Here is a 14144-nt window from a genome sequence, read left to right on the forward strand (position 1 = left end):
CTGCTGATGAAAGAAAAGATCAGTATTATTTTTATATTAATATCATGTTCTGTGTTTGTTTATTTCTGCGCTAGCTTTGGCAAGTGTCGTCATAAACCTAAACATAAGTCATCGTTGTTTGAAAATATCAAGAACAATTTCATTAAAAATTTATTAGTTTCGCCTTAATCTGATTTGCATAGAAGTTAACGATTCGTCATTGAGTCACAGATATTTTTGGTTCTGAATCGATCGTTTATATGATAATTGTAATAATTGATAAATTCCATATCAATCTATGTAGTCTTCGATTAAACAATGTATGCCTGTTTTGCTCTTTATTTGCTTCTTCGATTTTTTATGATCATGTTTGGATTTTTTGCTCGTGTTTGCAGGAGTAATAAACGTTCTGTATTTGGTGTACTGGATTCATTAGTATCATTCAATTTATGGTAATAGTTTAGCTCGATACATATAAACATGTTAAGTGCGCCGAGGCGTGTTGATTAATGGGTAAAATCAACTCGCGATAGTAAGTGGGAAGACTATACGATTTATTGCTTATCCTACGTGTACTTTAACGATTTGTATGTATAAGGTAATTATAATGTAGCGTGTCGGATTTTTCGTGTACGATCCATTGCCGTGTTACCTTGAGAACGCTGATTGATAGTTTCGGCATGTAATGAACAGACGCCCACGTCGCTTGTTATTGTAATGTTTTATCTGGTGTTATCGTCGCATTCATGTGGGTAATCTCGCCTTTTGGGGGTGGATGACCTAAATTGTTTTAATAAGTCTTCATACGTGCGAAATGAGTTATGCTTGAAGCGTATATAGAGCTTTTAAAATTTGCCATTTTTAATGATTCACTCCTTGCGCTGTGATTACGAAGTAATGCATACAAAAAATTGCATTGTTGGCAGAGTTTTAAATGATATGCTTTCTCAGAATTTCTGCTGTACGGATGTTTTAAGAATCTGAAGCTTCATGAACTCGGCGCAAAACTTTGAATGTTTTGTTAAATACTTTACGAAATATTCAGTGAATATTATTTTATTAACATTCTTGTCTGATTGCGCGCTTGTTATAAGCTGTACTTTATATTAATAAAGTACTGTTTAAAATTCATATATTTACGAAAAAAGCGTCGACCGGTCTCTATGTTATCAGCCTCATTCAATTACTAGCTGTTTGGCTGGCTTCATCCGTGGTACATATATAGCCTATGTCACTCAGTGAAGTTACATCGGTCCAGCAGTTTTTACTTTTTATAATATTAGTGTCTAAGATTGAATTAGGCTTAAAGTGAGACAGGGGAAGTTCACAAGCGGGGAGATATAAAGGCATGTTTTAATTATGTTATATTTGTTTTAGGTATGGTATTCATAGCCGGCTTCATAGTGCTTCTCTCTGGGCTTATGTTCTGTTTTCCGCGACAAATAAGACAGAGTCCTGTGCCGCTGCCAGTCAAGAAGAGTAAAGAGAAGAACGAACCGTTATTTAAGGGTAGGTGCTACATTTGTTTGATATTCTCATTAGATAATTATGTGGTAAACATTGATTTTTTGAAATGAATATATAAAAATCGATCTATATAAAAACGATAACACCGTGTCAGTTGAATCATTACCATTTATATATATTTACTCCGTAATATAAAACAAAGTCGCTTTCTGTTTCTTGACCTATGACTCTTTGTATGCTTAAATCGTAATAAACGTATTTTCTTTAATTCTTTAAAGGTTTACTTTAAAACTACGCAAGGGATTTTGATGATTTTTTTATAGATAGAGTGATTGAAGAGGAAGGTTTATATGTATAATAACATCTATGAAACTACTCCGAATTTAACGCGTGCGCAGCTACGGGCATACGCTATTTATTTTATAAAATTAACATGGATTCAAATCTAAACGCCAGCACGTTTTAACCATCTAATCTTCTACTATCGACCCTGGTCCCCTTGCAGATTTCTTCGCGACCATAAAACGCCAACTCACCAACGACATTCTCATGTGGCGCACGGCGAGCTCCGTGCTCCACCTGATGCCGATCAGCGGCGTCTACTCGTTCCTGCCGAAGTACCTGGAGAAGCAGTTCCGGCTGCCGACGCACGATGCCAATCTTGTCTCGGGTGAGGTACTATGGGGATGTGAATGGGTTAGCTGCTTCTGAGTGGGTGGGGCTGAGAATATGAGGCGAGAGGAGGGTAAAGGAGGGTAAGGGGTTGAGGGTGCAGCAATGAAAGTGTTTGGATATGACACTGGTCAGTGGATGAAGATATTTTAATGTGTCGTATGTGTTTAAATAAATGTTATGTAAATGACATCAAAATGCGGAATTATATTGTAAAAATTGGTATAATTTCTTGATCATTGTCCATATCTAAATGTATGAATACGATCTATATTAAATAACAGTTAAAATATCAGCACTTTCGATTATTTGTATGTGCTTTAGATTGATGGTGTAAATATATTTTTAAACACTCTTCATGTGGTTTAATCGTGGCATCAGATTATTATTTTATAACGCTCTGTTGGTCAAGGTTTCAACCGTATCTCCTACTAAATGTTTTTTTCATTCACTTGCCAGCGTAACTCTATGGAATTTATAATATTTCGTAGAAAGATATATCAGAACAATACTTTAATAATAGATTTACTAAACGTATTTTGTAGTTTTAAAAGGCCTGGGTAATTATTGTGGCGTCTTTAAGCAGTATTAATTCCAGTGTGGGAGCTGCTGTAATGATGGCGCTTAACGACGTATATAGCAGTATATTTTTTCACCCTGGAATTAGTGCCTAGTCGGGCTTTTATGAAATACGAGTGTTAATACTGTCTGTTTTTTTTGGTTACTCTCTAGAACGACTAGACAGACTATTACGGGAATTTCACTAGCAGGTAGCTAATGTTATATGAAATAACTTAGGCTACTTTTCATTCTTATCCTCTCACGGGCACGATAAGCTAAAACGCAGCTAGTAAAATCTATATATATAAAATTCTCGTGTCACAGTTTTCGTTGCCATACTCCTCCGAAACGGCTTGACCGATTCCTCTGAAATTTGGTAAGCATATTGGGTAGGTCTGAGAATCGGCCAACATCTATTTTTTATCCCGATATTCCTACGGGATACGGACTTACGCGGGTGAAACCGCGGGGCGCAGCTAGTAATATATAAAATTATACGTAAGCTTATGTCATCGTGTTACGATCTTTCGTGATCCTTAAAAAAAAGCTGATAACGACATTAAAAACAATGTCATATTTCCAGGTCTCGGTGGTATTCTGGTAATGGGTTTAGGCATCATCACCTCCGGCGTGGTGATCCTGAAGCTGGTGCCGAGCGCGAGGCAGGTGGCCGCGTGGACGGCTGCCACTGCTGCTATTTACAGCGCTGGTAAGTTCTAGAATGATCTCGAACGTTCTTGAAACTTCTGGAAGAATTTAGGAGGTCCACCTCCTAAATTCTTATGTACGGACGGTACGGACTGGGTAAAATTTTTTTCAAGGTTATGTTTTGTGTAAAAGTGATTATTCATAACGATACAAAAATGCCAAAAAATAATAATATGATATTTATAATACTTTATTTAGTACCAGAAAAGCTGTAAAAAAAGATTATTGAAATAAATAAATGTTTGACATTCAGTCTGCTCATTCGTTTCGGACGATTCAACATAGAGTCAAATTAAACTAGTAACTTCTTATTTTAAACAGTAACTATACTATATACTGTATCGTAAAAAACAACTAAAACAACTAAAACACGCTTTAAATATGGAACCCCTTATTTAGTCTCACTTGGTCATTTTGAGTGTAAACTAATTTTTTGTCCTGGCGATCCTAATCAGGATAACAAGATGTACGCATGAAATTATGGCAATTTCTCCGTTCCTTTATAAGTGTACAAAGCTCATATTAAATCTGTCCGTTTCGAACGGTTCAAAATCGAGTCTAAAGAAGTCGGTTACAAACATACAGGTGAAGCTTATAAAAGCGTGTCGAAAATAATCGAATCAATCACATTCTACGAACACGCATCGCGCATAATATAAGCGTGTACACATAGTTGATGTTACATTACGCCACTTAGTGCTCATCGCGCTACATAACACACGTGTCATGATTCAATTTTGTGACGAGACTGTAATTGGGGCTGTTTTCCGCGGTCACGTGGCGCGGCACGCTTTTTTGTTATACGTTCAATGGAAGATTATTTTAAAGCGATACTTTAATCCTACTATAATATTATAAATGCGACAAATTGTAAGGATGTGTGTGTGTGTTTATTACTCTTTCACGCAAAAGCTGCTGAACTGATTGCAATTAAATTTGGTGCGTAGACAGCTGGACAACTGGAATAACATATAGGCAACTTTTTATCCCGATATTCCTACGGGATACGGATGCGCAGCCAGTTTGTTTATAATAATATGTAGTACGCTCCGCTTGCGTTTCAGCGAAACTGGTTACTTTGAAACGGTGATTTCTTTTCGATAGATTCTTTCTTTACAAAATTGGCATTGGACCTTTCTGTTCATTATTATTTAAATGTACCTATTATAATTCCAAAATATTAGTATGCTCACGGCTACACAATAATTTACAGGTATGATTTTGCTGATGTTCGTCAGCTGTCCCGAAGAGAGTTTCCGCGTCATCACCAAGACGGAGATGAGCAACCTGTCGTGCAGTGTGGACTGTCACTGCGAGAACGCATCCTACAGTCCTGTTTGCGGACAGGTGAGGATACACACTCATGTACGAACAGATACACGTATACACACGCACACGCACTTATACGCACACGAACACGCACTCAAATGCACTCGGACCACATGCACGCATACAAACGCACACAAGCACTTTCAGAGCGTGTAATGTACCCAATCGGTATTGAATTTGTATGTGTGAGAGATTATTCACTTATGTCAACTCACACATATAACGTGCGTATAGTACGTGGTAGTTTGTGGCATAACGTGCGAGTCTCAAAAACTGTATTGTACTAGTTAAAAATTTATTCTGTTTCGATTCAGGATCACAATTTTATTAATAATTAAAATCATAAATTTTCAATGAAGTATGTATTTAAGAGCTTTCCCTCAATCTAGTTGATACAGTTAATCATTTAGGTACAGAGAGTAACGGAAACAGAAGTGATTATGATAAATTCAACGTGCAATTTTGAACCCTATTCCCTTGCATTAAAGTACATATCATCGACAGGACTCGTACACGTACATGTCGCCGTGCCAAGCGGGATGCATGAGCAGCAAGCAATTGGACAACAGCACGTGGCTATACTACAATTGCTCCTGTGTGGATGGCGATCTGCAAGGCCTGAAGGCTTATAAGACGTGAGTTATTTGAAATTTCATAAAGAATATTTATTATATTATATAACTATGTAATATGTATGTCTTCCCTTGACCACGCTCGCTGTAAAGTGTTCGAAACGTCGGGTTACTAATATAATGAATAAATCGCGTTTAAAATCCGTTAAAAAGTCTTTATTTTCTAAATGTATAATACTCGCGTAAAATCAAACACAAGAAAATATTATATAACTAGTTGCACGCCCCGGATCCGCCCAGAAACGCATATCTTTTAAGTTGGATCAAGCTGCACATGGTGTACAAATTTAATCAATATCGGTTGAGTAGTTTAAGGAGTCCAGCGCGGACAAACAATGTGACACGTAACTTATATTTATTAAGATTTTTTAGAAATGTTGAATTGCCGAATGTTTACTATCAAATGAGCCTGATGTATTGGTTAAAGACTGAAAATGAGACAAAGAAAAAAAAACTGTTTTTTGTTCTCCTTTGGGGTAGCAAATAATTATTTTTGAATACATCTAACAAAACTTTATCTAAAATAGAATTCTGCATTTTACAATAACGTTGTACCTATTTCTTTTAAAATAAGCTTATTGAAATACATATAAACAGATTATGTTACTTAGCATTTTCTTGATAATTTATTATTTTGTATTTTTTTAAAAGACTTTGTTTTTGACCAAAGTGTTTTCAGGGCCTACTCGTTTGAATCGATAAATCTATTTTTTTATCAGCACTGTTTTTCAATTGTGACTGTTTTATCGATGTCCTAAGAGACACGTAATTATAAAGTTTAATTAATGTATATACTATATTCTACACTAGCTGTAATCCGCACGTCACTCGTGTGATAGCCGTATAAAGTATCCTCTGTGCTAATCCAGACTATAATCTGTCTCTGAAACAAATTTCATACCGATACGATAAGTTTTAATTTTCATCTAACTCAAACTCGAATTTTTTCAATGTTTTGCTTCTAATTTTTCTCTTTCGCCGTTCGTCTCGAAGTTGTTTCTTTATATCGTCACATGACTAAATATATATATGTATATTGTTATCTAGCATCGAACGCTACGAGCTAGCGAACGCGACGCGCTCGGGGCCGGCGGGCTGGAACGGGTTCGCGGTGAGCGGCGAGTGCGGCGGGCCGTGCGACCGGATCTACGCGTTCGTCGCGATCTTCGCCGCCGTCATGTTCGTGCACGCCAGCGGCGAGGTGGGCGCCGTGCTGCTGATCATACGCTGCACGGACAGGCACGGTAAGTGCGCGCGACTGTACGCGCCTCTACTTGTGCGTGTGCGCGACTGTACGCGGCTCTGTTTGTGCGTGTGCGGGTTGTGATTGCGAGCGGTGTGCGCGACTGTACGCGCCTCTACTTGTGCGTGTGCGCGACTGTACGCGGCTCTGTTTGTGCGTGTGCGGGTTGTGGTTGCGAGCGGTGTGCGCGACTGTACGCGCCTCTACTTGTGTGTGTGTGCGGGTTGTGGTTGCGAGTGGTGTGCGCGACTGTACTTGACTGTGTGTGTTTGGAGTGGGTTTGAGAGTAGTGTACGCGACTGTACTAGTAACGTAGATATGTGTATGTAAGTGGTTAAAGTTGGTCAGTGTGCGCGACTGTACTAGACTGTCCTGTTGTATTTGCGAGCGGTGTGAGCGAATGTACTTGTAGCATAGATCTGGATTTGTAAGTGGTTAGATTTGGTGAATATGCGCGAGTGTACTTGTAGAATAGATTTATGTATGCAAGTCGTTAGATTTGGTCAGTGTGCGTATAGAGAGATGTGTGCGTGCACAGATATGTGCATAATGTGAGTTTGTTGAGTAGTTGTGTGGAAGATGCTACTTGTTGTGAAAAAGAGGAACGCAAAGCGTACAAAATAATACAATTTCTATTTTATTGTGAAAGTCGTTAATTGTATGGAGTGCACAAACGATTTTTTTTATTAATTAGTCCCCGCAACTGAACATACAGCATTTGATTAGTGGGGATCACACTGTTAGTGTGACGACGAATGCATTTATTTAAGCAGGCGGTCCATCGAGTTATCTCACTCATGAAGTAATAGTGGGCGTGGCCTGGCCTGCGACGTTTGCCGCGATGGAATCAAATTGAAACTCAAATATTTATTCATTCATTTAGACTTCTATTGGAGGCACTTTTGAATCGTTATAAGACAGTTTTCACATTTCCACCATTGACCGTGTACGCCCGGCTCAACCGCACCGACCGTTGCCACCAGACAAAGCGATGGCGATGGGCGTGATCCAGTTCGCGATAGGCGTGTTCGGCAACGTGCCGTGCCCGATCGTGTTCGGCGCGGCCGTGGACGCGGCGTGCCGCCTGCGCGACGCCGCGTGCGGCCTGCTCGGCGCCTGCGCGTCCTACGACAGCGACCACCTGCGACACTTCTTTTTGGGTGAGTCACGCTTAAGGGGTTGTTCATTTTTTTTTTTTTTTGAAGTGAAACTTCTTTAGAATCGTTGTGATTTCAAAGCTGATGCAACGGAAAAACGACAGGTGAGAGACACAAATACAAAAATGTGTAGAATGAAGCCGGCAAAGAGTGAGACAGAAATATACATACTATTTTATATATATACATCTCATTCTTTTGTCGATTTACTGAAGTTTCACTTCTATCGTGTGTGGATAGCACACACACCTTTTTTTTTTTTAATATAATCGTCGATAATGAAGCTGGTGTGTCGCCTGATGGTAAGCGCTACCACCGCCCATGAACATTTGGGAGAGGCGTAAGGTCGATTGTAGATCTTACGCCTGGATTGCTGACGTAAATTTGGAAAGGGCTGAAGAAAGGATTGACGAGAGAAATAAAGGAAAGGACTGGGAAGGGTAAGGAAAAGCATATAGGCCCCCGGGCCCCCACTCACCGAATGAAACACAGCAGTATGCTATTTCACGCCGGTTTTCTGTGGGGGTGTGGTACTTCCCCGGTGCGAGCTGGCCCAATTCGTGCCGAACCATGCTCGACTACCACATATCAAAAAACAGGTTACTGTTTATGTGCGGTTTTCGTTTAGAAATTAAAAACTTTTTAATGGATTTTAAACGCGATTTAATCATTATATTATTAACCCGACGTTTCGAACACTTTACAGCGAGCGTGGTCACGGGGAGACTGAGATGTTAACATTTCATCATCGTGGTTTAATAATATAATGATTAAATCGTGTTTAAAATCCGTTAAAAAGTTTTTAATTTTTAAATGTATAATACTCGCGTAAAATCAAACACGAGAAAACACTACGGTTTTCGTTTGTTAAAAAAAAATAATAGCATGATTAACTATATCTACACTAAAATTAATACCTACAATTAAATTAAAAAAGAAACCTAGAGACTCTGTATACACAGCGATCTCTAATGTCATTATGTCATCTCGCTGTTACGTTCGCTGAGGAGATCACGCGGCCGCCAACGTGGCGTGCGGCGTGCGTGTTGCTTTGCGTGCGTGACTAACTTTTTCTTAATAACAAGCCTTAATAGGTTAGAGTGTCAGTTTCTCATACATATTTCGTGTAAAGATAGCTGAGTTATCACGTACCTAGACTTGAACTTAGCAATAAAACAAAGTCGCTTTCAGCCGTCTGTGTGTCTGTATGCTTTGATCTTTAAAATTACGTAATAGATTTTTGATTGGGTTTCTTTTTAATACATAGAGTTCAAGAGGAAGATTTTTTTAATACGTGCATAATTGTAACCGTGCGAAGCCTGGGCGGATCGCTAGTTGTTTATATAATAATAAGAATTTGTTGTGATTTATTCATGGATTGAATAGTTGAGATATTTAAAGTGTCGACACTGGAGTACATAGTGTTATGCTATCATAGATGAAACATATTTCATTTAACTGTAAATCTATGGTAATAATATAAAGTTGAAGTGTTTACTCGCAAGTCAGTAGTCTAGACAGCGTCATAGCTTACTTTTACGACGGTGAAACATCCGATTTCTAAAGGAATTTTCTTCCGACAACGCCGGCGTAAAGCTAGTAGAAAATAAATCTATTCCAACGCCTCGCTAACTACATGCCCTTATATTACAATATGGTCGAAGACTTATGTCCATATGTACTCTATTTCAGGTCTATCAGCCGGCCTAATGTTCCTAGCGTTCATAATGGACATGCTAGTGTGGAGCCGGGCCGGCCGCATCGACATGAACCCGTGCGAGGTATCGGAGGCGCCCCTCTCGCCGCTCGCCAGCCCGCTCACGCCGCCCACGTCGCCCGACACGCAGCTCTGACAGAACCTCTCATATGAATCCCATCTGTGAAGTCCATACGTGAAACTCACCCGTGAAACCCAACAGTGAAACTCACCTGTGAAAATTATACGTGAAATCAAACAGTGAAGTCTATTTGTGAAATAAATCAGTGAAGCCTATGAAATCCCATGCGGCGGTTATGGGAACGCAACGATGTAATATTCACAAACGACTTTTTGAACAGAGAGCTGTGTTTAGGTATCATTACTTAAATATATTTCTACTTGCAAAATAATCATGCCAATAATAAATAAATTAATTAATAATAATTTGGGGAAATTAAATGGAATCGTGATAAGGCAATTTTGAATTAAGACGCACGCACATTTAAATTTAGAACTTATCAATTAGAAAAAAAAGACCCAACTCGAGGTTCGTATTGTGTTTGAAATATTTGAATTAAGAATGAAAGTGACATGAGATAGTTAAATTTAAAATGGCATAACTTCTAGAATAAATTTTGTGCTCCTAGCTAATCTGGAATTAAATCTGTGGTATGCAATTGTAGTGAATTTGTATACACTGCATGTACCATAAAACGTGTAATGGAATTTCCAGATTTGCTATTTAAATTTTGATGAAGTTAAGCTCCTATAAATTGTTTGAATTGGATAGAATTTAAATATTTTGCTTTTTTACTTGAATATTAGTGCAATTTAAACATCGTATCTCTACGATACTAGAATTATGCAATGTGTTAGTTTGAAAATTTATTATTCTCTTATGTTATCAAGATTCTTTATTGTTAGTTCAATATGCTGCTAGGCAATATTATACTTATCAATTTATTATATACATATGTAGTCGACGAGGTGAGGTTAGTGTCGTTTTACGGTTAATGGACTTCTAGAATAAAATATTTTTTTTTCCATGGAATTAATAATACCATATAGCGTGAATGTGCAATGTAGGGTGAAATAAAGGTAACATAGTGGAATATTTTTAGGGCGGGCATATGCTGGTATGCTAGTGAATGACTGAATAGGCATATGCAATAATATAATATAGTCTGTATTTTCATATATAAGTGTTTGTTTCAACGATGTGTGTTCGCGGTGATGCATTTAAATGTCACGTGTATAATTTACGGCAACTATTTAGTAAAATAACGAGACGTTCGCGGTTTTATAATACAATTTTACATAATGTTTTATTCTACTGTATTCTACTTTTTAGACCAGTGCATAAGTGACCTTTGTTGATTAGTACGCTAAATATTTATACGCGAATTGCATAATCTTTGTTATTTTATCATTTAAATGTGTCGCAAATGTATTTGGGGGTGTTTTACATAGATATTTGTCAGTTCCATGTAATTAATGCTAGCAGCATTATACATAATCACAATTGTGGGACTGACTTATTATGTGCTGTGTATCGCTGTCTTTATGTGCTAAATAGTAAATGGAAAATCGTTCTTAATGTTCTATACTTAAATCTTTAACGCTCGTATTATAACGATTTTTTTTATCTATATTGAAAAAAGATCCTTCGAGACGGATCTTTCGAAATTTTTTATAAAATTTTCTTATTTTTGTGTTAGACTTAAATGTATGCGTTGATATGTAGTTTTTGCTACAAATATAAAGCTTTTTATAGTGGAAAAAAAAACATGCACATAGAGACAGCGTTCAGTGAAACATTTATATTTCGATTATTGCGAATTAAATGGCTAGTGATTAGACGTTTATTTTAGGGATAGTATGTTTAATTTTTGTAAATATATTAAGATGAAATATAATCACAATAGTTATATTTAATTGATAATATAATATTTTTAATTATCTTAAAATTTACTCGCTCGAGCTATGGCCAGTCAATGTATTAATAAACAATAGTATAGTATCGAAGCAATGAACATTTTCAACCATTATTCCATTAAATACATGTATACAACGATATTTTTTAATAAATTTCAATATTGTAATATTCTACGTATGTACTAATAGTTGGGTAGGAGTCTAGTTTATGCATTTACAAAAAATTGGCATTTTTTGTTTTGTTTCTATAGAATAAAGGATTTAGGAAACGTATGATATAAATAAAATACAAATTATGTAATTTAGCACTCAAGCAAACGTCATTATATATTTTACACAAATGTAAACTTTCTCTCATGGTACATTAGATATGTTTTTTATTATTTTGTGTTAATCCTATATAACTCCCTTTGAGTAATAGAAAACTTGGAGTATTTAGTTTATTAAATTTAATACAAGTTTCTACAATATAATGAAAAAAAATTCGTTGATGAAACATTTGATAGGATAATGGTTATTTTTTAGATAAATATTATATTTTTATTCAGATTTTTACATAAATGACAGACTATAGTTCAGTGAAGATTTATACAATAAAAGGCTGGGCGAAGTGTAAACGAGTTATAATAAAATTTATAAGCAAGTCTAGGTTATTTCTCTCGTCGAGATCTGCAATACGTTTTGCTATTGTTAATTCTTTGTAATTTCTTATCAATGTATCGGGGTGATTTTACATCTTTAGGATGGCAAGTGCAATAAAAAAAAAGTGAATTTTATTTTTAAAAATCGAAGCATAACGGCCACTGCCATTTTGCATAGTAATGATTTATATACAGATTAAAAATATAATTCTTATGACCGTCATGTGCTTGTGTTCTGTGCCACCAAATTGTTTTTTTTTTATTATTTTGTAAATATTGTGTTCGTAATTTCTAACATGTGCATTATTCGTGTGCAATCTTTATAAATGTTTAATAATTGAATAGGTATATACTATATATAATTTTTTTTTATATTTTCGGCTGCGTTTTTCATTCGAACTGTGGCGGAGCATAATTATTTTAACGTAATTTTTAGGGCGTTCAATTTTGAACAGGGAAATTAAATGAAATATTATACATCACTGTCATGAATTTCGTCAGTTAGGTTTTAGTATGATTTGTTGTCTGTTTTTCGATTAGTACTAATCAATGAAGTTAATGTTTTTTGTAACAATAACAAATAAAAACACTAGTCTACAATTTATAGTTTTAACAAACGAATACCTATTGGTATTGTCAATATATTGATTATATTAATGATGGGCATAATTTAATAAATCGCATGCATAATCGTCAGCCGCTTTTCGGCGAAAATTTTTGATATTCAATATATATTCGCTCAGTGGTGGCTAAACCTTAAAGATTTTTGAAAGATTTGATATGTTTGATATCATTTCTAAAATAAGGTTTTGAATAAAATAAAGCCATATTGGGTTTATATTATTACTTTTGGAAGCGGTCAAATTTGTGCCTTGCGTTGTTTATTAAAAAAATCTACATACGTATTTGAGAAAAAAATTATTACAAACAAGACAAATTTTTTTTTGCTTGTCATTTGGCAATTAATTTGACAGTGCCGTCGAACAATTATATGTCGCTTATCTTAGGGAAAATGTGTACGTCATAAGGTCAAAGGTGTAGTGTTTAACAATTTACCAAAATATCACAAATATTATTTATAGAAAGTATATTATGTACGCGACTGTACATTGTTTTAACCAATTTCAAAAATGTAAAAGTTCGATGTAGAAGTTTTATTGGTTAAATGGTTTTTTGTAATGTTCCCGGTATGGCTACTTATCTGTTCATAATAATTATTGTTACTGTGCGTTCGTCACATATTTTATAATAATTTGTAAATAAAACATTATTGAGAGATATATTGAGTTTATTTTTGTGTATCCCTTTATAAGCATTTCCCGTGTAAACCAAATAGAAGCGTGTTTTTGTTTGTTTGTTCGTCTTTCACGTCGCAAGGGAACGATTTTTTTATACAATTTTTGTGTCTGGAGATAGCTGGAAAATGTGTACAAAAATGCCATGTATTGGTTTCATTGTAATCCTAATTTCATTGTAAACATTCGACTGCTATAACATTATAAATCATAAAAACCTTTTTTTTTTCAATTTATAAATAAGTTTGTAGCACCGATAAGTTGAAATTAAACATATACATTGGTAGGAGATAAGAACTTTATTGCATATCAAAACGTTACTTATGAACTATTTCAAACAAAAGCAAGTTGACGTTATCATCTGACGCTGTTTAATTTCCTGTCCTAGAGTGACCTGTAAAAAAAGAAAATAATAATTATTATTATGTTTCTCATTTCCATAATACTCGGGTAGAAGGAAGGCACCTGGTCTTTTGGAAGGCTTACGTGGGGACACAGATCCAACACGCAGAGGTCCATTTGAGAATTTTAATGTGTTATGTGACATCAGCCGCAGCCTGCCCATGGCTGCCCTATAGAGTTACAGCCCTAGGCAATCCGCGGCCGATGTAGTACTATTGCAAAATATAGACATTTTATATCTGGGCTATGGAATGGGATGTTAAATGGAACGGTATAAGGAACTATTGGAAACTATGGCACCTGCCTTTAAACTTTAGGAAAGCAAAAATATGTTGGCAGGCGTTGACTCGCCCTCCCACTGTACAGGCCCCCGAATAAGTCGCTGCAATAATGCTACAAGGGGGCAACATATTGTGAGCAGCTA

At 36.1% G+C, this 14144-nt stretch overlaps 1 protein-coding gene across 3 annotated transcripts in view; it reads left to right on the forward strand.

Annotated features, from left to right (window-relative positions):
- LOC119829759 (solute carrier organic anion transporter family member 74D) overlaps positions 1-13078 on the forward strand; it is a 61931-nt gene extending 48853 nt beyond the window's left edge. For all 3 annotated transcript variants that reach the window (XM_038352442.1, XM_038352441.1, XM_038352440.1), the window contains exons 4-11: positions 1357-1488; positions 1952-2116; positions 3263-3388; positions 4601-4734; positions 5221-5351; positions 6396-6592; positions 7575-7751; positions 9441-13078. In XM_038352442.1, the coding sequence (XP_038208370.1) occupies positions 1357-1488; positions 1952-2116; positions 3263-3388; positions 4601-4734; positions 5221-5351; positions 6396-6592; positions 7575-7751; positions 9441-9601 (1223 nt within the window). In that variant the 3' untranslated portion in view covers positions 9602-13078. The remainder of the gene's footprint in view (positions 1-1356; positions 1489-1951; positions 2117-3262; positions 3389-4600; positions 4735-5220; positions 5352-6395; positions 6593-7574; positions 7752-9440) is intronic.
- Positions 13079-14144: the final 1066 nt, after the last annotated feature.

This window comes from Zerene cesonia, chromosome 10 (assembly GCF_012273895.1).
Source record: "Zerene cesonia ecotype Mississippi chromosome 10, Zerene_cesonia_1.1, whole genome shotgun sequence".
NCBI classification, from domain to species: Eukaryota; Metazoa; Arthropoda; class Insecta; order Lepidoptera; family Pieridae; genus Zerene; species Zerene cesonia.